This window comes from Colias philodice, chromosome 12 (genome assembly GCF_061535455.1).
Source record: "Colias philodice isolate Cphi_HAF_F1 chromosome 12, ilColPhil1 Martin Lab GWU primary, whole genome shotgun sequence".
Lineage (NCBI taxonomy): Eukaryota > Metazoa > Arthropoda > Insecta > Lepidoptera > Pieridae > Colias > Colias philodice.
This window is the reverse complement of record NC_143097.1, coordinates 7,221,874-7,245,501: the sequence shown is the minus strand read 5'-3', so window position 1 is coordinate 7,245,501 and position 23,628 is coordinate 7,221,874. Positions and strand designations below refer to the sequence as shown.

General features: G+C 32.6%; 6 protein-coding genes across 6 annotated transcripts; 3 read left to right on the top strand and 3 right to left on the bottom strand.

Moving 5' to 3' along the window:
• Window positions 1–489: 489 nt before the first annotated feature.
• LOC149484142 (uncharacterized) lies at window positions 490–8,709 on the top strand. The gene is made up of 5 exons (XM_089701689.1): window positions 490–943; window positions 5,941–6,349; window positions 6,677–6,830; window positions 6,935–7,089; window positions 7,182–8,709. Exons 1-5 carry the CDS (start codon window positions 877–879, stop codon window positions 8,698–8,700), a joined length of 2,304 nt encoding a protein of 767 aa, XP_089557815.1. The 5' UTR covers window positions 490–876; the 3' UTR covers window positions 8,701–8,709.
• A 294-nt stretch (window positions 8,710–9,003) lies between these two features.
• On the top strand, window positions 9,004–11,141 carry LOC149484141 (uncharacterized). The gene is made up of 4 exons (XM_089701690.1): window positions 9,004–9,144; window positions 9,235–9,485; window positions 9,727–9,881; window positions 10,308–11,141. Exons 1-4 carry the CDS (start codon window positions 9,004–9,006, stop codon window positions 10,523–10,525), a joined length of 765 nt encoding a protein of 254 aa, XP_089557816.1. The 3' UTR covers window positions 10,526–11,141.
• Window positions 11,142–11,249: 108 nt separating this feature from the next.
• LOC149484140 (uncharacterized) lies at window positions 11,250–16,411 on the bottom strand. Its single transcript, XM_089701688.1, has 5 exons — window positions 16,073–16,411; window positions 15,254–15,718; window positions 14,409–14,534; window positions 13,921–14,020; window positions 11,250–13,526 (listed from the first exon to the last, which is right to left on the bottom strand). Exons 1-5 carry the CDS (start codon window positions 16,262–16,264, stop codon window positions 13,465–13,467), a joined length of 945 nt encoding a protein of 314 aa, XP_089557814.1. The 5' UTR covers window positions 16,265–16,411; the 3' UTR covers window positions 11,250–13,464.
• Window positions 16,412–18,810: 2,399 nt separating this feature from the next.
• LOC149484139 (uncharacterized) lies at window positions 18,811–19,698 on the top strand. Its single transcript, XM_089701686.1, has one exon. The coding sequence runs from the start codon at window positions 18,946–18,948 to the stop codon at window positions 19,636–19,638; it is 693 nt and encodes a 230-aa protein (XP_089557812.1). The 5' UTR covers window positions 18,811–18,945; the 3' UTR covers window positions 19,639–19,698.
• Window positions 19,635–20,486, bottom strand: LOC149484138 (thioredoxin, mitochondrial-like). Its single transcript, XM_089701687.1, has 2 exons — window positions 20,169–20,486; window positions 19,635–20,009 (listed from the first exon to the last, which is right to left on the bottom strand). The coding sequence occupies exons 1-2, from the start codon at window positions 20,351–20,353 to the stop codon at window positions 19,751–19,753; spliced, it is 444 nt and encodes a 147-aa protein (XP_089557813.1). The 5' UTR covers window positions 20,354–20,486; the 3' UTR covers window positions 19,635–19,750.
• A 1,040-nt stretch (window positions 20,487–21,526) lies between these two features.
• On the bottom strand, window positions 21,527–22,987 carry LOC149484137 (uncharacterized). Its single transcript, XM_089701915.1, has one exon. The coding sequence runs from the start codon at window positions 22,985–22,987 to the stop codon at window positions 21,527–21,529; it is 1,461 nt and encodes a 486-aa protein (XP_089558041.1).
• Window positions 22,988–23,628: the final 641 nt, after the last annotated feature.

Sequence of the window (23,628 nt, the reverse complement as noted above, 5' to 3'; positions counted from 1 at the left end):
GGAAGATTCATGGGAAAGAAGACTACTCAGACTTACGTATTTATTGTAGGCTTTATGTATTTCTCTTAAAAATATTTCAAAATGTAAAGCGCGTGCGTGAATACGCGCAATTTTTACGAGCATTTAACCTCATTTATGGATGGTAACTTTCGATATGTTTTGATTTCGTTTTCTAAGTGAAAAGTCAGTTTCATAACTGTAAATCATGAATTTAGACCTCGTTATTATTATTTACTTTAGGTTTACTATTATGAAGTAATTTACTTTCCCCGAGGTATTTCTACTGTACATACGTTGATTTATTGTATCGTTCGTGCATATATCTCTCGGAATGAGAATTCCAACAACACGCTACGTTAGTAGGTTAAATTAATATTTTATAACAATTTGCTGGCGAGACACGGTGGCCTAAATGCAAATGAGAAAAAAGCCACACTTCCTTCGAGCACGTGAAACAAACGTTTCTATGACTACCATATCGATTGGCGGCTTTTCCGAGGCTTTCCTTCACATTTACGTGACACGCTGAAACAATGAGCTGAAACGTATTTGCACGCATAACGTCCCTACCCTACCGACGCGCCGTCTGGGCGCTCCACGAGCATTTCATTTGCATTTTGTAAGAGTCGCAGAATTGTACAAGCCTTATTTAGCGAAATGCTATTTGTTCGAATCGTGCAAGCGCATCAGTCCAGAAGATACGAACAATGAATGCACGCGCGAAACGAACCGCGACGCGCGACCGTCGATGCGCAAGAGTCCATTTTTAAAAAGCACTCGGGAGCGCTCATTAGCCGGTGCACCGTAACTCCGCTGCGGTTGGAGGAAACGTGTGCAATACGGGGCATTAGAAAGTGTAATGTATAGTGAGGTGCGATGCTGTCAGTTAGCAAGCCGGTGTCATTAGTTCAGCAGAAGAAACAGCAGTGGGCGCGAGAGAGAGGTAAGTGCCGGATCCATCTCTTGTCTCCAACTGCCTGCTTTCCTCTGTAAACAAACAGAACGACACTCTAGTTTTCTTCAATACATATTTATGAATATTCCACTTATAAGTGCTCCTTTCCTCTCATATGTTTCATAGCATTTAGAATTTATAAAATCGATCAAACTAAATAACAATAATCCCGGATCTCCTTAAAAACTGGATAGCTGATGGAATTACTAATCAAGATAACAATTATTTTTAAATGTAATGCCTATACCTAGTTGATGTGGACCCATTTGTGCAATTCTTCAATTGCATATTGGGAAATAGTAGGAAGTTATACCTACTTTGGAATTTAAATTTGTATTATAATGATATCATATATCACAATAAAATAACGGCAGTCGTATGAGGAGAAAGGAATCTGTCGTAAAAAATAAATTTATAAGTAACTATGCTAAATCTTGCTTGTGAAGAATCTGCATTATAATTCGGTAGAAATTAAATACCTAGGTACTTTAGATAAACATAAAAATATTCATTCATAACTTATTAATATGTAACTATGTACCTAGTTATGTTATCAATATTTAATTTGATAATAAAAAAAATGTAAATAATATCCTTATAAATTGTGTTAAAAAATTATAGATTTCTTCAGGAAAATCATATCATCTGAATACATAATTAGGTATCAAAAAAATTTTGTAGAACATTATCAAGTAGGTATTTAAGCTAATATAGAAGATGCCTATTTAACAATCTATTTGTGGTAGGCGAGTAGATAATTTCTAACTAAGTATCTAATGGTATATTTTTATTGTAACGCTCTCATGCGCTTTAAATCACTGACCGTAGTGTTTTTGTTATATTATGTTAACGGTACGGTGAGTCCTTTACGTAACGAACGTAAAATTTTATCCAATACTATTTTGAGACTAACAAAAATTTATGAAATTTTCTTATGACCGACATTATTTACAAAAATTGTATCTAAACGTTTCCGGTCGAAAAAGTATTCGCCACGAAAATTGTTTTCTTTTTATTTAGGTGGTCTTTTACCATCCTTTATCCGACTTGAGGTAATATAGCGTACCTATGTGTAGGTATGCAAATTGGAATATCTTATTTTCTAGAAAATATGATCCACACATGACAAATCATATATATAATTTTATTAACGTTTATTAATTTATTTGATAGCCAGCAGTAGAAGTGCTATCAATGGCCACCTGACATTAACGGCTTCGATTGATTACACGCCTCACGGCTATTCAGCGAAATTCTAAAAGCGCAAGGCGGATCCGTGAAATGTCTTAATTCGATAAATCATTTTTTCTTCGCAAACGTGAACTTGTCATTGAAAAAAAAATATTTTTGGAGAGGCTGTTAGATACTATATTAAAGGCCAGACGATAAATCACTATTTTAGAATTTTATACTTAGATTCACTTATTTAGTACATGGGTCGATCAACTTTTAATGGTCCGACGGTACACGCATCATGTCCCTGAACGATAATTAATAAACATGAAATCATAAAGAGTTAAATTGGTTTTAATTATATTCCTTTTAATATTTTCTAACATTATTGTGAACAATATTTTACTTGTTTTATTAATTTGTGCGTAGTTTCATGGTTGTCCAGAGACTAAATGCAATTTTCCAGTACTAACACATTTGTCCCCAAGCTACAATGCATTAACAAACTTCGCATCACGAACACATACTATCACGACCATAAATACCAAATACACTTCTTGTTTCAGTTCATGATTATTGACATAAAAACATACAAATATTTTTTTTTTATTGGATATAAATACGATTTTCAGGCATTTTACTTTTGTCCCCATAAATCATCTACATGGCACAGGTCTCACAGACAACCGTAATTTAGTTATGGAAACAAAACACAGATGGCGCGGTAGATTCCTAAACAACAAGCTAAACACAATAATTAACTGTCGGGCTCAAAAGCCATTTTGATTTGTATAAAATCACGGCAACAGTCGTCCGAGCAACGTTGGTGAGTGTGGGGTGGCTTTATTGTCAGTCCGTCAGACAACTGTGATTAAAACGTAAGTACTTGATGCATTGTTATAAATTATACTACACGAGATGCGCTTTCGTCTATATTTTAGTGTGAGCTGAGATTAATATATAAAATAACAATAGTATTTGCTTGGCGGCTCAAAATTTTAAAAATGTCCCGCGGACAACCAGTCACTTGGTCAACGAAAATGGTTGTACCATGGACAATTTGGTTGTCCCTAGGACAATAATTATATAAAACTTATACTTTAACAGTTAAATAGTTCATGTTTTGTTTATTACTCGGCTGTTTCGGGAACACATTTTTATAACGCGATTTTATGTCTAGTTTAATTGTAATTTTAACATTTCAAAAATCAAGACGACTAAGATGTCCCCATATGAAAATCACATTATACTTCATTCATTCAGTTATATCGAGAATCAGTTCATTTTAATTAAGTAAAATCAATAATACGATACGTATCAACCTCGCCTTAATAGTTTTTTTGTAAAAAATATCACTATTTCCGCTTTACTGAAACTTTTTTATATATGAAATATTATTTGGTTGTTCAAAAGACATCATTCGTTTCAATTTTAATAAAAATATTTCGTATTTTGGGTGTAAATAGAACAAATATCAAAATATTATTTATTATTTAAGATTAGAAGAATTTGTTTTAATTCTTAAGGGAATTTAACATTTAAAAAAGTACTATTGTGTAAGTTGTCCAAAGGACATTATTTCCTGTGAATAGATCGGTTCGTGATGTTAAATCCACAAATGTATTTAATCAACCTCACTGCTGCTTATATAATCTTAATCTACGAAGAATTATCTTCTAAATGAAATAGTAAAATGCTGAAAATTAAGTAAAAAAAAAAATACGAGAAAATTATGATCGGGACCTTAAAAAATTGATTGACCCACATACATAAACCCCTCTATCAGGATTCGCTTTAAGTATAGAAGTAGGTAGTAGGTATTTAATAATATAACATAAGCTACAATTATTTATATTATGGTATCTAGTATCTACAGCTATCACGCAAACGATACTGTAGGATTAAATTTCATCGGCAGCCATAGCTTAATAGAATCCAAAATTAAAAATAATATCTAAGCTTTACCCTAATAGCTAACTATACCTACATAAGAAAAAATTCATGAAAGACATATTTTGAATTATCAGAAATCAAAATCATTGATCCCCGAAAATATTGATTTTTATGCCGGTCATTGCCTTCAATGTCAACCTTGCGGACGAACTGTCTGGCACTTTAACCATATCGATCGTATTTCGTAAATATATTATATTCATTGTCTACACTGCTACTTCTACTAAAATAGGCGCCGTGAACATATAAATTTCCACCAAAAGTTGTTTACAACAGAACAAAAATATTACATAATATCAATAAAATCCGTCCAGCCGTTTCAGAGGCTTATGGTTGCATATATCCGCAATGAAAAATTTTATTCGTGTCATGCCATGTTGTCATGTATGTAGAGTGTAGACCGTAGATAAGGACCTATTAGGATCCGAGTTAGGACGTAAATATACCTACCTATCTACTCTAAAAATGGGATTCAACGTACTTACAATTTTTTTATATTTTAAGCTTTAAGAAGTATGAAAAATAGAGATTCAAGTAGAAGTAGGTATCACTTGAAAGGTTATTTTGCTTTTTGAAAACTACAATATAACTACCAAATAATTGTAAATTGAAATTGTAATTGAATGAGTTGGCACTTGATTTTTTGTTAGACAAAGGAAGTCCGCCATTGTCAATTCTGTTTGCCAGGAAATAATACAATCGTAAGCTTGCCTATTGACGATTATTGAATAGTAAATTATTTTTTATATCCCAACTGTTAGCGCAATAAGTAGTTTATATGACCGTACTTACATACCTTATCTTACTTTTAAACGGGAGAAAAAGCAGTTTAATTTCCTACGGTTTATAATTTTGATTTACTTATTTCAATGAACGAACAAATCATGGTTGAATTTTATGCTTGGTACACTAGATTTCCGCCTGCGGCGCGCGTCGCCCGCGTTGTCAAAGAAAAACCCTTATAGTTCCCGTCCCAGTGGGATTTCCAGGATAAAAAGTTTCCTATTATGGCTCTTCAGCTACCTACATACGAAATTTAATTGTAATCGGTGCAGTATTTTTTACGTGAAAGAATAACAAACAATCATCAACCATCCACCCATACTTACAAACTTTCGAGTTTATAAAGTAGGATATTGGTCCATATAAAGACAGAAATCCTGCCCTTTTTATTCAAAATGTTCCACAACAACATAATATTCACGGATGTATGGATGTTTGTTACTCTTTCACGTAAAAACTACTGAACCTTTTACAATGAAATTTAGCAAACATATAGAGGGTAACTTGGATTAACACAAAGGATAGGTTTTATCCCGGAAATCCCACGGGAACGGGAACTATGCGGGTTTTCCTTTGAAAACGCGGGCGAAAATCTAGTACGTTATAAGTTTGCATTATAACTTATAGAATTTTATGGCAAAGGTAGGGTGTAAAAAAAAACAAATATGTACATATATTTAAAAATGTGTATGAATGACATAAAAAGTGTAAGTTAATGGACTGGATACTTAACTAAGCTATGCTATAAAATATTCTTATAACTAGGTACGTACCAATAAATAGATACCTAACTAGGTATATATATAAAGAATAGGTACCTACGTACCTATTCTTAGCTTCGCTGTAATTCACAACGTGCATGTTCAGAATATAGGTTATCGACAAAACTAAAAGACCCTCGAGTACCTAATCGCATAAAGGGGAAAATCTTTTACATTTTTCCGTTACCGAAAACTAAACTTAGCTCATTATTATTCCACTTGCAGCCATGGCAGGTACTGTTACTGCCATTTTAGAAACATTTGTAAAAAAGATATTTTAAATTGTGTTAGTAAATTCAACTCAATTTGTTTTAGAGGAAATGTCCCATCTGTATCTACCTTGGGGGTCCGGTGAGCGATACACAAATCGCTTAACGGTACGGAATCAATTTGCGAGTTCACTTGAACTGCATAAGCAGGCTTATGAATACACAGAACCAATACAGAGACAGAGAAGCCCCAGTTTGCCGCCAATTCATCACATCGACGTGAACAAAACTATTCTCGATGACAACAAGAGATCTAAGGAAATTGTAAACAGGAATATTCCGAGTGCGAAAAGATTCGCTTTTTACGACGAGGATGCGGAAGGTGATACGTCTGGCTACGGCAGCGAGACGGTGAACCATATGAACACAAGAAGCCAACACAAAAGCATGCAAGACGTACATAATCATAACCCAGATATTGTAGTCGCGTGGCAGCAAGATGGAAAAGATAATAGGTAAAGTATTACGTGTAAATTATAATTTTCCGTTTTAAAAATAGTTAATGGGCTGAAACTTTTTGTTAAGTGACCTATAAATTATGTTATCTAATTTTTATCATGAAAAAACTTATGTACCTACTAAAAGCCATTTTATAGATTAAGTATTTGATATTTTTAAATTAAATCATTATGTTCATTAAAATTAGAATTTAATTACTTAGATACTTGCAGATTATCGTGAAATACGGTAAAAAACAACTTATTGATCGTTATGTTATACATATCTAAGTATATCTAATACGTTATTCGAATATTATATTTAAAATTAAATTTATTACAAAGGAAACAGTCATCTAGTGATCGTTCAGGCGGGGCCGAAGGCACCTGGTCTGCAAGGAGCTCGGGAGCTGATGAAGGGCGGCCGAGGTGGGGAGACCGCGGGGTTGCTACGGGTCGTTTGTGGGAGCCCACCCTGCCCACTGCTAGACTACCACAGGTATGTTTCATAGTTTAGGTAACTAAAATCTGCAATTTTAACCGGGAAACTAAGTGGGTATGGGTAGATATTATATAGATGAAAAAAATGCTTCCTTCTTTTAGATGCCGAATCAAAAGAAAGGTACACCGGCGTGGGTAGAGCGCGGATTAAATATGATAGAAAGTGCCTCAGATGTATTAGTGATAGACCAAAGAAGTTCGACTCATTCTGGTTTAGATTTTGATAAGTCATCGTATAATGGCAGCGATGAAGGAAGGTGCGTGTGTATTTTTTTTATTATTACCTATATAAATAAAACAAATTACTTATTAAAACTGTATTTTATATGATATATCATCATTCCAACAGATCTTATCTCAGGGGGCAAAATGTCCCTATAGAACCAGAAATAAAGGCCCAAAGAGAAACTAAGAGGTTAAAAGCATTAGAGTTACAAACGGTTATTTTAAACCAGTTGGAAGAACGCGAAAAACGAAAACAAGAGGAGAGAGAGAAAAAATTAAGAGATGAACGATTGGAAGAGTTGAGAATTCAAAGGCAACAAGAAGAAGATAGGATACGTCTAGAAGAAGAAAAAAGACATACTGAAGAAAAGCAAAGGCTAGAGCAACGAAAATTGGACGCTTTAAAAAAAGCTCTTGAGGATGCTGAAAAAAAGGCAAGACAAGAAAAAGAGAAAAGGTTCCAATATCATAAACAAGCTGCTAGTTTAAATACATGCAACGAAAATAAAACTAGTATAGAGGATAAAGCTTCATTGGAATCTGTTAGAATAAGTCCAACGAAAACAGTCAGCCCGGCAAAAACTTGCAGAACGTATAATGTTAATTCAGCACATAGTCAAAAGAAAGATAATATTTCCTCACAGCAGACTTCTACGTTTAATTCGCCACGATCCGTCGCAAATGGAAGTGTAAATTTATACATACATAATGTACCGCCCCTAAAATTAGCCGATAATCAATATAATATAGTACCTATCGGGATTAATGGGTCGGGTGACATCCTTGCAGGCCAATCAAATAGTATACAATTAGCTGTATTAGTTCCACAAAATCTCAATAATAACTATTATAGTGTTTCCGTTAACTCTAACTGTGGAAATGATAATTCTGATTTAGGAAAAATTTTAACACCCCGTAAGTATCGAGAGTTAAGAACAAAAGATGTTGCTACACAAACTGATAACGAGACGTGCATAAGCGCAAAAGCCAATAAAACAGAGTCTCTCAACGAAACTCAACGATGCTTAGATAAAGATTACTCCAATATTGATGAAAATGCTCCTCAAGAAGACCATAGAAATAGCATGAAAAAAGATAGACGTTTGCGGTCCGAAGAAAGATATAAAAAGGATATAGAAAATCGTCCAAAATGGGGAGCAAACCGACCTCAAGCACAATACAAAAAGCAAAGTGAAAAAGATCCGTTTTATACTCAAAAGAGAAAATTACGCCATAAACATAGGCCCCCAATTAGGCAATATTTATCTCAATCGAGTGACGATAGTAGATCCCCGAGCCCACCGACAAGGTCGGATAAAATTTCGGAATCTAGTAGCAAACAACGGAATTCGCTTAGTCAGTCTTACTGGAGGAATAAACAAACAGGTCAAGATGCATCAAGAATAAACAATGAATGTGAAAACGAAAACGATTCACGACAATTTATTTCTCTGTCACAAATAACTAAACCAGATACAATTGATAATAAAAACTCCAGCAAATTTTCGCCAACAAAGCGGATAACACTGTCTCAAAAATTTATTAATGATAAATATGGTAGCAGGAAGTTGTGGCAAGAAGAAAGCATTGAAAGAAATCCTAAATACAATATTGATACGGAAATATCGAAAAAAACATTATAATAATTAAAAGTTATGTTATTAAATCGACTGATATAAATTATACATATCAAATTATTCTTATTAAGAAATTTTAACTATAGGTAAACATTATTCATAAAATATTAGTCAAAAAAATATTTTAGGCCAACAAACCATACTGTTACAGTGAAATCTTATTGTTGATCAAGTACCTAATGCTATTTTGTATTGATCTAAATTCTAACGGTTTCCATGGGACGTAAGGGGTTTAATCAATACTACAAACTGAATTTATTAAGAGACTACTAGTAACAGTTCGTCTTGAATCTTAAATTTATTTAAAAGATGTCCAAATTAGACGATTTGTTTGATAAAAAGAAAGATGAAGCTCCTATGTTAGACCTGTCTAAAGTAGTAATAAATACCGCGGAAGAGTATAGAGCTGTTTTGGACAAAGTGCCGGATTTTAAAACACGCCCAGAAAAGGTAACAAAAAATAACTAATTAACTAAGTCATACTAAACAAAAAAAACCCTCTTTGGTTTATACTGGTTTCTTTGTTTTGATATTAAATAGGTGAGAAGTGATGACATAAAAATAAAAGATAGAAAAGAGGACCATAAAACTAAAACATCAAAAAAGGAAATTCGTGCATTCGAAAAGTTGGGTACTCGTGGTTATGAAGAAAAACAGTTTACATTTATGGATCCTATACCAGTGGAAATGCAAGGGTTGAAATTCGATGAATTGTGTGCTGTGCCGATAGAATGGAGAATGCTTACTTCAATTCGCCCTAAATCAAAATTAGATGAAGAATATTTTAACAGGTAATTAAACATACATTGAAATTATTTAGTAAACCATTCAATAAAAAAATGCTGCGTTATAGTAAACTGTTTTAACAGAATTAGGTAACTGCAGTTTCCAAGTTTACACCAAAAATCCCAATCTCCTAATATGTAGCTATTGTGAATTTAATTCTTGACTCAGATGTAATTAACTACGAGAATCATGTGTTAGATATAGGTTTATACCTATCTAATAATTAACTAATTAAATAACTTTCAGGCTGATAGAACTAGGCAAGTCAGAGTTAAGGACCAAAGCCAAAGAAAAAAGAGAAAACGTTAAAAATAATATGGTTAGAAGAATTAAAAATCGTTCAGGAGTTACAGAGACTCGTATTGTGTCGTGTGCAGAGTGTGGAGAGGAATATTGCAACGGTAATAAACTTTTGCTAAAGACAGATGAAGGTCGTTAGATTAATTTCAAGACAAAAAGTGTCGCTTGACTGAGAACATTCAAGGTGACGATGTTGTAAATGATTTTTTTTATATCCTACGTAAAAAAATAAATATTTGCAGCATCTATACTATAGGTACTACTAATACAATAATCTATACTAATAAATAAAACTGAAGAGTTTGTTTGATTCAAAACACTAATCCCATGAACTTCTGGACCATATGTTTGTATGCTTGTTACTCTTTCACGCAAAAACTGCTGAACCGATTTTCATGAAATTTGGCACACACATAGAGGGTAACCTGGATTAACAAATAGGATTGCGGGCGAAAACCTAATAACATATCTAATATATATCTAAGTACGAAATGTTTATGCTTAATATTATTTTAACATTTTTTCAGGTAAAATGTGCACAATAACAAATTACGATATGTTCGCACGTATAAAAGTGGAAGTCGAACAGAAGCCTCGTCGAGCGCAAGCCGCCCCGGTGCAAGCTAACAAACTCCGTCGAATGCGTCGCCGCCCCCGCCGTAAACCCCGTAGCAAGAGCGCAGCGCCATCTTACCAAAAACCAGCTGCTGGCAAACATGGCGCCAAAAGTGATTCGGAGCTTTAGATTATCAGTATCTGTATCATTCCAAAAGGCAATAATCTCACTAGAGCTTTAGATATTATATGTATGATTCCAAATGCAATAATCTCATTTGAGATAAACCTACTAATATTTCGTTGTACACTTGTAAATTGCTGATTAATGATAATGTTTACACACAACCGAATTAAAATTCCTTTGTAAACTTTTGTAGTAATTTCATTGACGTACAATAAACAACTAGACTCACAATCACGCTCAAAAATTGTCCGAAACAAAACTCTGCCTTGACCCATAAAACAGCCGTTTTCTAATGAGGGTATACAAGATTTTGAAATTTAAACATTATTTCCACGAAATAATGTTTTTTATAAATGTGAATGTGACATTTTTGGCGTCCTTTTATTATGTGATTGCAGTGAATCTATTTTAGTACCTCAATTTAAAAAGGCGTCCACTTTAACCAAACTACTTAATCCCCAAGATCAGGTTGTGCATTTACACGATAATTATTGTACCTAATAAGATATTATCACGTCCTTATAATTATCATAAAATTAATCTCTAGTCGATATTGATGCAATTTATTAAATACAAATTTTGTACTATTTGAATTATTAATAAAGTTCCTTTTAAAAGATATTGGTGTTTTCATACTTTATTATTATTAGTGCAATATCCCTTTCTTTCTTACATATTAGCCATATTATTTATTAGTAAAGGTGTAGACTGTAGTGGAATAAAACGCTTCTATATCAATATCACTCTTTATTGGATTTTAAAAAAATATTTATATTACACATTCAATGTTTAGAACCTATGAACAGTAACATTATTATGATACGACATCGCCTACTTCCGGTAATTATGTTTGCGTTGGGATGTCCACCCAATATCTACTAAACTAAGAATATGAAAGCAGAAAGTTCATTTCCATGTACTTACATTCTTTCCCTCATTATAAAATATAAGGTAAAGATGTATGATTCCACACATCGTTCAAATACTTAGCCTACATTACATAAAAAAAACTTAGGCCCTAAGTACCCACGTCTATTAAATAACTGAGCACAAATTAGCAGAAACAAACTCGAAAATAAAATTTTAAATCTCTTTATATAAACTCAATGAGGAATAACAATAAAAATGGTAAATTGTAGAAGTACAAGCTGAAGAAATTCGTAATATTATTAAAGATAGACTAAACTTAATACTATTGCAACATTCCTAAAAGTAACCCCGTTAGAGCAGATAAGAATAAAATAATAAGAAATATTTTAAATAGAGCCGCGATGTACATATGTACATGTTTCGTTTCATAGTAGTAGAACCAGTATGTTAAAACGTCATAAAGGTAGAAATAACATTGCAAAAGGAGTTTAGTTTTCTATTATTATTGTACTTAACATAAGTATGAGTAATGAGACTACACAGAACTGTTATCACTTATCAGATAAAAAATGTTTTAGCGATTATAGTCGAAATTTTCAATCGCGACTCTAAAACTGGGTTAAATACACAAAATATAACAAATAAACAAAATCATCTGATCCAAGCATAACGTGTGCATATAGTACAATATATTTATGTACTTTATTTTTAAATACTATTATTGGCTCAGACAATTCGTATATTATAAACTTTTTGCCACAAGTGGATATCAGCGAATTAAATATTATACCAGTTCTCATTTCTTGTTTCGTTAATAATATGTAATGTTAATTATTATGATCACGGAAAATGTCAATAATGCGAACTGGCAAACAACTCCCGAAAGGCACCGTTAAAACTTAGAAAGATATATCGAAAATATTATCCCCTCTTTAACCCAGTTTAACTCTAAAAACTTACAATAAAAATTCGTTATTTTTAAGCTATTATATATTATTACTCTTTCTATCGATCTCACTCAATCTATTTCAGGTATTTCGAAATAAGAGTGTACAGAACATTTTATATTAATTACAAATATACTTCTTGATCATTCATTTCTCTTACATCTAAATATACAAAATAGGAATCTGCAATAAAACATGGTCTCTTAATCATGCATGCAAACCTTTCTATTACGATAGTATATGAAGAACTTTAAGATATGTATCAACACTTAAGATTTCCAGCAGAGAAAGATTTAATGTTATCTGGATGGACGGCAAATATCCTTTGAAGTTGTTTTTTCGCTTTTTTGAGATCTGCATTAATGACATTATTATTATGAAAATTTGGTCCAAATTATCATATTTTGTTGTCTACTACTAAGAGATCTGTAAACTGTAAAGGCTAGATTGAAAAATACAAGTTTTACACTACATTGGCTACAATTAATAATCTGAATGGAATGAATTAAGGATAATATTACACTTACTACTAGAAGCACCAAAAATTCTCCAACGTTTAATATTATGTTAGTATTATGAGGTGATATATTAACTACAGAGGTACTGTACATAAGCAATTATCGTTTATTACTACAATACCTTTTACATACGAGTGTCGCACAAGAATACGAATTTTCTAGTAATATCAAATTTTATTAAACGTCTCACCAAAATATTGCAGATTCCACAAACTTATGGAAATATAGTGACTCTTATAACAAAATTAAAAAAAAATCATTATGCTCAAGGGAAAACAATAATTAAATTATTAAAAAAAACAAAGTCATAACGTAAAATATATAACTAAAACATGGACGTATGAAGTATGAATATGCAATGTTAGGTAAGTTACTTAAGATAAACCACGCCTTATAAATCCACGAATCAAGAGTATCACTGAGATAATGTCAATAATAAATATGTTGTTTTTTTTTTAATTTTCGTAAGTAATTCTTTATCAATAAAAGAAAACTTAATTAAATTAAATGTCATGATAAATATGAAATGATGTAGTTTTATAAGTGTGGTGAAAGGCATTGAGCTAAGTTGGGACGGTGCCCACACTCTGTGTGCTAACGTCACACCTCACTGATCTTTGCGTGCTTTCTTTTTGCTCTTCTTGGATACTTTAGCTTCGGTCCAAGTATCTGGAAAAAAGCATAGAAATACTATTAGTGTTATAAAAAAATACTATTGAAATCTGAATTTATATAAACGTAAAATTGATGCAAAAACTTTATTATTTTTATAACACCTCAAAGGATTGTTGGCTAATCATTATTGTAATTTGCAATTGAATTATTTATAAGGCAGTGTAATAGGAAGAAATTGCAGTACAGGCAGAAATTTAAAATGCAATGCAATCTAAATATGTACAAAAATTAGACACAAATAAGTTCACACATTAATTGAGTAGGCATTATTAAATAGGTTATATGCCTTTTATTACCTACTCAATGAAACATATTTTTGAAATTTTAATACAAAAGCAATGCTTGTTCTGTTTTAATGTATTAAACTTGTTTGAAAAAGAAAACTTACCACCAAGTTCATCGAATACAGGTGCAGAAGTTTTTTCTTCTTGTTTATCGGAATCTGAATTATCTTCAGATTTAGACACGCTCTTGGCAACAGCTGCGGCCTGTAATCAATTATTGTTACTACATATTATCTTTAATACATTTAAAATAAAGTTGTGTCATCAGTTACGCTATTTTATAGCTCAAAAATGGCTTAACTGATTTTGGTGAAGCTGAGCTTAGGGAGCGTTCAAGTATAATGTAATGCAATTTTTGAAGAATTTTGACCCCACCTCCCCCCTTGTAGCGCACCTTAACATTTTTTCTGTACCCCAGTAACGCATCGTATCATTTTGCGAGACCCCCTCTCCTCCCCCCAAATTGTGTAAAGTAATACTTGAACGCCCCCTATCAATTACTTTCTATTACACAAAAAAAATGGTACTTTAAATTCAAGTTTATTCATTCCTTTAAATTCATATTTAATGTCTTGTAACGTATGAAACTTACGTCCTTCTTTTTATTTTGTTTTTCCTTATTTTCCTTTTTCTTGTTGCTCCTCAAATCTTTCACTTCAGTCAATTCCTGTTCAGGTGCCTCTTCTTCAGGAGCCAAACCTTGGTCACGGCGTTCAGCCTGATGAATAATGAACAAATGAAACCATAGATAAAAATGTTGTGTGGTTTTATGAAACCACGGAAAAAGTGAAACTTAGGCACAAAATGATCGTATTTGTACGATAAATATCGTACGGTTCGACCGTCACGCGACATGCGCTACACAGACCAAAAAGTTTGAGACGATGTAATAAAAGTTTCACTTTAAAATAAAATAAAATTGTGTCACTTTATAAATTTTTTCAGCTTTTTTTACATAGAAACATTAAAAAAAACTTTTAAAAGATAAAGACCAGATTTAGTGAATGTTTTATGTGTCTTCAGTTGAATTCAATAATTATTTAGAATTAGAGTATGATTCAAAGAGGCAAGCAAAAGCTAAAATCTTAAAATCTGCTCATAGACAGTGTAAAATCAATATAAGTAATTATGTTTCAATATTTCTTGTTTTGTAGGTTAAACAGACTGGCTTAGAATCCTTAAATAGGATTGAAACTACAAGGTTTCATAATATTTTAAAAAGATTACCTTAAATCTCTATATTCAATGAAAAAATTAACACTAAATGTACCTTAAGAATTATACTAAAAATTAAAATATCTACTCTCTATTTGTTTAAACATAAATATATTATGTAAATTGATATTTGGTCAAATTAATATGTATTTTATGAATGAAAATCTTATACAAATTATCAAGTCAAGTGGTCAATAAATTCAGGAAAACTATTGATCATACCTCTTTAAGAACTCGTTGCAGCTCTTCCACCTGAGCCTGCAGAGCCCGTGCAGCATCCTCATCAACATCTGGACCAACAGCGCTAATTACTTTGAATGTCTCCTCTGGGGCATCACCCTTAGCAACCACAGGAGCTGCTTCTGCAACACTCTCTTTACCCTTCTTCTTATTCTTCTTAACAGGACTCTCTTTCTCATTGCCCTTCACTTTCTTCTTATCACTTTTCTTTGGCACTTCTTCCCAAAGTCCATCATCAAAATCAGCAGGCTTCTCAACTTCAACAGCCTTGTTTTTCTTTGATTTCTTAGGTTCAGCGGCAACTTCCTTCTTAACAACTTTCTCAACCTTGGGTTTTGGCTTCTCTACTTCCTTTTTCTCTTCTTTCTTCTCCTTAGCAGGAGATTTCTTGGAGCTCTCATTTTTTGATTTACTCTCGTCATTAGATGAACGGTTGGGTGATGACTTCTATGAAAATTTAAGGTAGCATTAAATTATTAAATCTAAACGGGCATTTATAAAATTTTGACTTGCTATTAAACATGCACAGCTACAGATTGAATTATACCGATATATATTTTAGACATTTTCCTATTAGAAATGTGCTTCTTACTGCTAAGCTAGCACTTATGATTAAGTATACTTGATTTTATTAGAAATGATTGAACTGAATTTGAAAACATACATTAAAATCGAAATTGTTAAAGGTACTGAAAATTAATTGTACTAAATGTCTAAATGAGTTAAAAATAAAACTAGCTAACTAGCACTTCGACATACTTATGAGCCCTGTGATTGTAAATAGACTAAAATTGGACCCACCTTCTCCTTTAATTTCTTTTTCTTTTGTGTTGACTTTCTTTCATCTAAGACTAGAGGCAGCTTGTCGAATTGTGGCTGCTCTGCCGTGTGGAAACCGAACATAAATACGAGAGCCGCACATACTAACACTACCGCAACAGCTGCCGCGGGAAAGAAAAACTGTGTGCTAGACACTTGCCTTAACAGCTCCATATTTTTTTAAATATATATTTGCAACAGTCTTTACTTTACAGCCCGCATATAATGTAACGATAAGGTATGATAATGTCGAGTAAATTAATTCCACAGTGATAAAAGCAGACACGGTGACACGATGACGCGGCTGTGACGTGCCAAAAATCGCGATCAAATATTACCATCAAACAAAATTTTATAAATTTTCATTAATATTTTCAATATTTAATTAATAATTCATTCATTAAAATTATAATGATTAAATGTTGATTTTATAATAACAACTATTATTAGTTTTAAATACATAAAGTATATGAGACTACAATATATTAAAGATTTTGCGTAATATTATAAAAATAATCATGCTTTCATATGTACGGACACAGTACACATAGTCCATTGAATGAGTCCCTCCAAGGGGGGTCTAGAGTGCGTGAGTTAGTAACGTAAGATGTTTCTTCGGAAACATGTCAAGAGTCCCTAGGTAATAAACATACTAAAACCCCGGGACACTAGGAGGAGCCCCGGAGTGGGGGGAGGGGGAAATGGGTCCATTTTTTCATTTTTCGCTTAAATCTCAAAAACGGTGCATGTTAGAGAGAAACTTTCAAGGAAAAGTTGAAAGGCCATAAAATTATCTACAAGTTGTACCTAAATCATTTTTTCCTATATCCTACCGTTTCTGAGTAATACGCAGTAAAAAATGATTTTGGCTCAAACAATTTCCCCATACTACACATCAATCGATCAAAAAATATTTCTTTCTTCCAAAAAACTCAAATGTGCAACTTGTGACCGGTACTGATAGATTGCTCTTAATTAGGTCTATAATTGGTAAAATAAACACATTCCTCCATGGAAGCCTTTAGGAGGAATCGATTGTCAAAATATTATATTAGGGCAGTTTCAGTTACTGAACTTGATCTTTTTATTTTTTTCTTCCAAAAAACTCAAAAGTGCAACTTGTGACCAGTACAGATAGATTGCTCATAATTAGGTCTATCATTGATAAAAATACCAGATTCCACCAAGGAGGCGTTTACGGGGAATTGAATTTTATCAGGGTAGTTACGATACTTGAACTTTTTATTTTTTTTCTTCCAAAAAACTCAAAAGTGCAACTTGTGACCGGTAAAGATAGATTGCTCATAATTAGGTCTATCATTGATAAAAATACCAGATTCCACCATGGAGGCGTTTACGGGGAATTGAATTTTATTAGGGTAGTTAGTTAAAAAGTTCAAGTATCGTAACTACCCTAATAAAATTCAATACCTCCTAAACGCCTCCATGGTGGAATCTGGTTTTTTTATCAATGATAGACCTAATTATGAGTAATCTATCTGTACCGGTCACAAGTTGCACTTTTGAGTTTTTTGGAAGAAAAAAAATAAAAAGTTCAAGTATCGTAACTACCCTGATAAAATTCAATTCCCCGTAAACGCCTCCTTGGTGGAATCTGGTATTTTTATCAATGATAGACCTAATTATGAGTAATCTATCTGTACCGGTCACAAGTTGCACTTTTGAGTTTTTTGGAAGAAAAAAATAAAAAGATCAAGTTCAGTAACGCAAACTACCCTAATATAATATTTTGACAATCGATTCCTCCTAAAGGCTTCCATGGAGGAATGTGTTTATTTTACCAATTATAGACCTAATTAAGAGCAATCTATCAGTACCGGTCACAAGTTGCACTTTTGAGTTTTTTGGAAGAAAAAAAATAAAAAGTTCAAGTATCGTAACTACTCTAATAAAATTCAATTCCCCGTAAACGCCTCCGTGGTGGAATCTGGTATTTTTATCAATGATAGACCTAATTATGAGCAATCTATCTGTACCGGTCACAAGTTGCACTTTTGAGTTTTTTGGGAGAAAAAAATAAAAAGATCAAGTTCAGTAACTGAAACTGACCTAATATAATATTTTGACAATCGATTCCTCCTAAAGGCTTCCATGGAGGAATGTGTTTATTTTACCAATTATAGACCTAATTAAGAGCAATCTATCAGCACCGGTCACAAGTTGCACATTTGAGTTTTTTGGAAGAAAGAAATATTTTTTGATCGATTGATGTGTAGTATGGGGAAATTGTTTGAGCCAAAATCATTTTTTACTGCGTATAACTCAGAAACGGTAGGATATAGGAAAAAATGATTTAGGTACAACTTGTAGATAATTTTATGGCCTTTCAACTTTTCCTTGAAAGTTTTTCTCTAACATGTACCGTTTTTGAGATTTAAGTGAAAAATGAAAAAATGGACCCATTTCCCCCCTCCCCCCACTCCGGGGCTCCTCCTAGTGTCCAGGGGTTTTAGTATGTTTATTACCTAGGGACTCTTGACATGTTTCCGAAGAAACATCTTACGTTACTAACTCACGCACTCTAGAACTTTTTATTCAATGGACTAACAGTACATAATATATTATTTTCATTATTTAATTACTATTTAAAAAATCAAAATAAATATGAACAAAATTTATGCGGCGAGCACAGATGCGGCGAGAATGTCCTCTGACCACAGAACATATATACTCAGGGCTCTGACAGGTCAATTTTTAGGTTAGAATTTAGATTTATAAATGACGTAAAGTTAGAGGTTATGTTGTGGTTATGTTTACAAAATCTGTGTGGCCACCTTGCGCGTCTATAGAATCAATATAGCTTCATATTATAATATAGACCTCTTACAATAAAAATGGGAAAACGTAATAAGAAAAGGGATAAGAATACCAAGGATACTACTGAATCAAATACAGACATAAGTCACAACATTGAAGAGGAAGACTGTGATGTTGCTGATAAATCTAATAACATTACTGATGAAAGTTTGTCCAACAAAAGGCCACTAGAAGAAAGTGACGGCGACAGTGATACGGAAACGAAGCCTAAGAAACCTAAAAAGAAAAAGAAACAGCCTGTGCCTTCAGATGAAACTGAACCTACAAGTAAGAAAAATAAAAAGTCCATTCGTCAAATGAAGAAAGAAAAGTTTATTCAACGCCAAACAGAAGCAGCCGCAGCAGCAAAAGATCAGTTAAAGTCACAATGTCTCAATTACTTATCACAGTGGAAACATGACAAACAAAATTGGAAATTTATGAAAGCTAGACAAGTTTGGCTTTACAAAAATAAATTTTCAAAACTTCTTATACCTGAAACTTCATGGCCTTTATTGTTAGAATATTTTGAGTCAGCACAAGGCAATATTCGAAAAATGTTATTAGATGACGCCAACAAAATAATTAAACAAATGGATGAATGGACAGAATCACAAGATAAAAATGATAACGACAATGAAAATGAAGAATTAGAAGAGACAGACCAGGCAAAACCTGATGATGTTATATATAATAGGGCCCGAAGTTTAATACAATGCTTACAGGAATAAAACAATGTCTTTTTTTTTTCTTTGCTCTATTAATCCCAACTAGTAAAACATTTCAACAAGAGTAATATTATTATGGTTATGAATTATAACATATAAATAAAATTATTATTGTTTAAGCTTGAACTTTAACTTCTTCAGAAGTAAGCTGTCCAATCCACTTTCTAAGCTTGTCTGTGTCTTGTAAGCCAACCAAACGCTGCTGTACTTTTCCATTCTTTATGGCTACTAGTACTGGGACTGAACTAATATCATAGTCCAGAGCGAGATCAGTTTGCTCATCAATATCCACTTTAGCCAATACAACTTTACCCTTATTTTCAGATATAATTGACTCAAGGCGTGGAGTTAAAAGTCTGCATGGATTACACCATCTAAAAATAAACAATTTGTCTTTTTATAAAAAAATATGAAAACTTTTATGAAGATATATAACATTTCAAAAAATCATATTTTCTAGTAGAACAAAATAAATAATGGCATAGAGTTATCTACAAATTATCACTGATTAAAAGTATATAATAAGATCTTACGTCGCAAAAAAATCGACCACAACTGGCACTTTGCTATTAATAACTTTATCTTTGAAATCCTCCGGGCTTTGAATTTTTACAATTTCCCGATTTACTGGGCTAATCGAAATCTGCCTAATAATTGGAGTCGTTTTATTAAAATAACCACTGCGGGAAATTAATGATGTAGCATGACGGGTAAACATTTTTAATCAATAAATTATAAATTATTCACAGCTAATACTCTTGCAGTTATAGCAAATTAATTTTGTTGCTATATTTTTTATTCTTTTTCTAGAAGTTTATCGCTCTTCAGTCTCCGAATACGATTTTCTTCTGCCAATTTTTTTTTTTTTTTTTTCTGTTATGGCAAGAAGCTAAAACTATTTGCTAGTGTCAAGTAAAAGGTAGGGAATCCATACACGGGAAAATAGGATAGTACGATATTTTTCAAGGTGATCAGAAGAGTTAGGCCAAAATTAATACAAGATACATTATAATATTACATATTATTTACATAAACTAAATAGATTAAATAGAAACTAAAAAACATTACAATTTGACGTTATTCTTAAATATAAAAGTAGATATATTATTATTATATTTTTTAGGATACATAAATAGATATGACATACGAGTAGGAAGAGGAACATTTGAAGAAATTAATGAATTATAAAAGGAAGAATGATCGTATAAAGAGCAAGAGAAAAATATGTGGTCTATATTTCCCTCATCCTCTCCACACTCGCAAACTTCACTATTTAATACGCCTATTCTGGCCTTATTCTGGCTAAATGACTAGGAATACACATATGTCCTATTCTCATGCGACTTATTGTAGATATAACTAATTTATTTGCTTCAACACTAACAAACCAAGGTTTTATGGGGATTACCGGTTGAATTCTATAGTAATTCCTTCCCTTATGCTGTATCTGTCCACCGTAGACCGTATTCCACGCTTCAAAGAGAAATCGTTTCGGTAATGTTAAGAGATCATGAGAGTAGTTAATGTATGGATACATATTACATATCTCTACACTGCACTGCATCCTTGGCCAAGCTATCAGCCCTATCATTTCCGTGGATATATAAATTGAAATGATTGAAATATTTTTAAAACTAATGCCAACACTATTTACATATTGATTATTGTGCGCTGGTAATATTAGACGTTTAAATTGTATTGACTTTTTAATAAGTATGGCAGCACCACCATACCCATCAATTCTGTCATCACGAATACAAACCCTGGAACAAAGAGTAACTATGTATAAGGAACTGGAATTCGAAAGAAGAGATTTGGTTTTAACCAAGTCTCATTTAGAGCAATTAAAAAAGGATTGTGCTTATTTATTATGTGAATTAGATCTGACTTTTTAGGTATCACGCTTCTGCAGTTCCACTGTATTATTTTGGAATCCATGATTACTAAATAAACTATCAATTACTTTATGTAAAGTGGCAACGTTGGACGGTTTCAGGGTGTTATTTTCCAATAGAGTGTTGATAAGTAAAGTAATTATATCTATTATCTGGGAAGTTTCAGATTCATTAGGGGCTACTTGATAACCGCAGCCATTTTCAGGCGTAGGGATCTGAGCTTCCCTAATAATATCATTATGAGCATTTTTATCAAAACCCTTATTAGTCTTAGGAGGCAATTTTGGTTTTAAAAAATAAGTCTTTTTGTAGGATGAATTTGAACTATTTACATTCAATCTATTTGTGGTTGAATAAGCATTTGAAGACATTAATACATCCCCATAAGACTTTGATACATTTGGGTAAAGTTTACTTGCTTCCCCGTAAGATATATTTTTTTCAGACATACTTATTTTAATATCCTTTTGGCGTTTAAATTCTGGACAGATTTTATTAGTTGCGAAATGGAAGCCTGAACATAACAAACATGATGCACAATCTTCTTCGACTGTACAAGTGTCGCCAGAATGATCTTGACCACACTTATAACATCTGGGTTTGGAACGACATATATTTTTAGTATGACCATATCTACAGCATTGAAAACATTGGATGGTAGGGAAAATGTAAAGATTAACTGGCAGAGAGTTATAACAGGCATACACACGTTCAGGAAGAACTTGACCGTCAAATGTAAGAACAACAGATTGTGTTGGTCTCCAAGATATGGAACCATCAATAATAACCTTATAATTGATCCTTCTAACTTTTATAATTTTTCCACAGCCAGCTGGAGTTGAAATATTTTCTATTATTTCCTCTTGGGACCATTCAGAAGGTATTCCTTTAACAATACCAATGCGACTTATGTTAAATGTTGGTATTTTTGCACTTAGCTTATTTAATTCTAAATTTTTATTTTTAATAAAATCATTAGCATCCTTTGGCGTTGAAAATGCTACAATACAACGATTTCTCCCTATTTTTTTAACACTACCAGATACTATATTTTTAATATTGTTATTTTTTAAAAATCGACCAAAAGTAATGGGATGCAATGTTGTTCCATCGCCAGGTGTTGACTCTGTACGCTGAACATGAACAATATAAGGGAAGGAGTCAGTAGATAGGTATTCTGAACGTAAATTTGGTAAAGCCGATTGTTCATTCATATTATTATTATCATTCTTATAGGATTCATTAAAAGTAACATCAGAATTGGACTTTTTATTAGGCTCAGTGCTATCACTGTCCTGTTTCCTTAGCCTGCGTTTTTTAGGAGTGCTTTCCACCCAACAATTTTTTAATGCAAAATCGTTTTCACATTCTATACTTGGAACCGTAATGTAACTAGCTACTTCAGGACCAAGATGGAAACTTGGTCCTGAAGCTATAGGGTCGGGAGGATCGTTCATCGATCAGCCCGCCAAAATTTAAGTGCAAAAATTTTTTTACATACTATAACCTCCTAAGGACCAATGGCCTCATATAAGTACATAAACACCATCACCATTACAACCCAAAGCACCAAAAAGTTTTAACTAAATTACCAACCACCGTCCTCATCCGATGACAAAATCGAAAATTCGAAATATCTTAAAAAATACCGCGCTTTTCTGCCTATGATCACTGTGTAACGCGATTGGCTGAATTGAACTATTAGGTTTGGTAGGTAAATGGGTTATCCAATCACAGAATTTTAAAATACTTTAGTTAAAGTTTTTAAAATGGCTGGTCAACGTAACAGAGGTAAGTTAAATCGTTAATTATCATATTAATCACTCACTTGATTTTCATTTGGTATTGAAAAATAAATAGTAAAAACAGTACAGGAACGTATTTTAATTAAATTTAACGAAACAATTCATATCGTATTTTTTAAATTCACGGATAATTTTTATGTGATCATGTGAGAACATTGGTCGTTACTTACAACATTATTTTCATTTTTTTTGTACTCAGTTGAAGACATTGGTAGTCAATGACTATAAAACATTTAATTAGTTAATAATTTATTTTGTTGTTTTACAGTAATTTTGAGTATAATTGTCCTGTT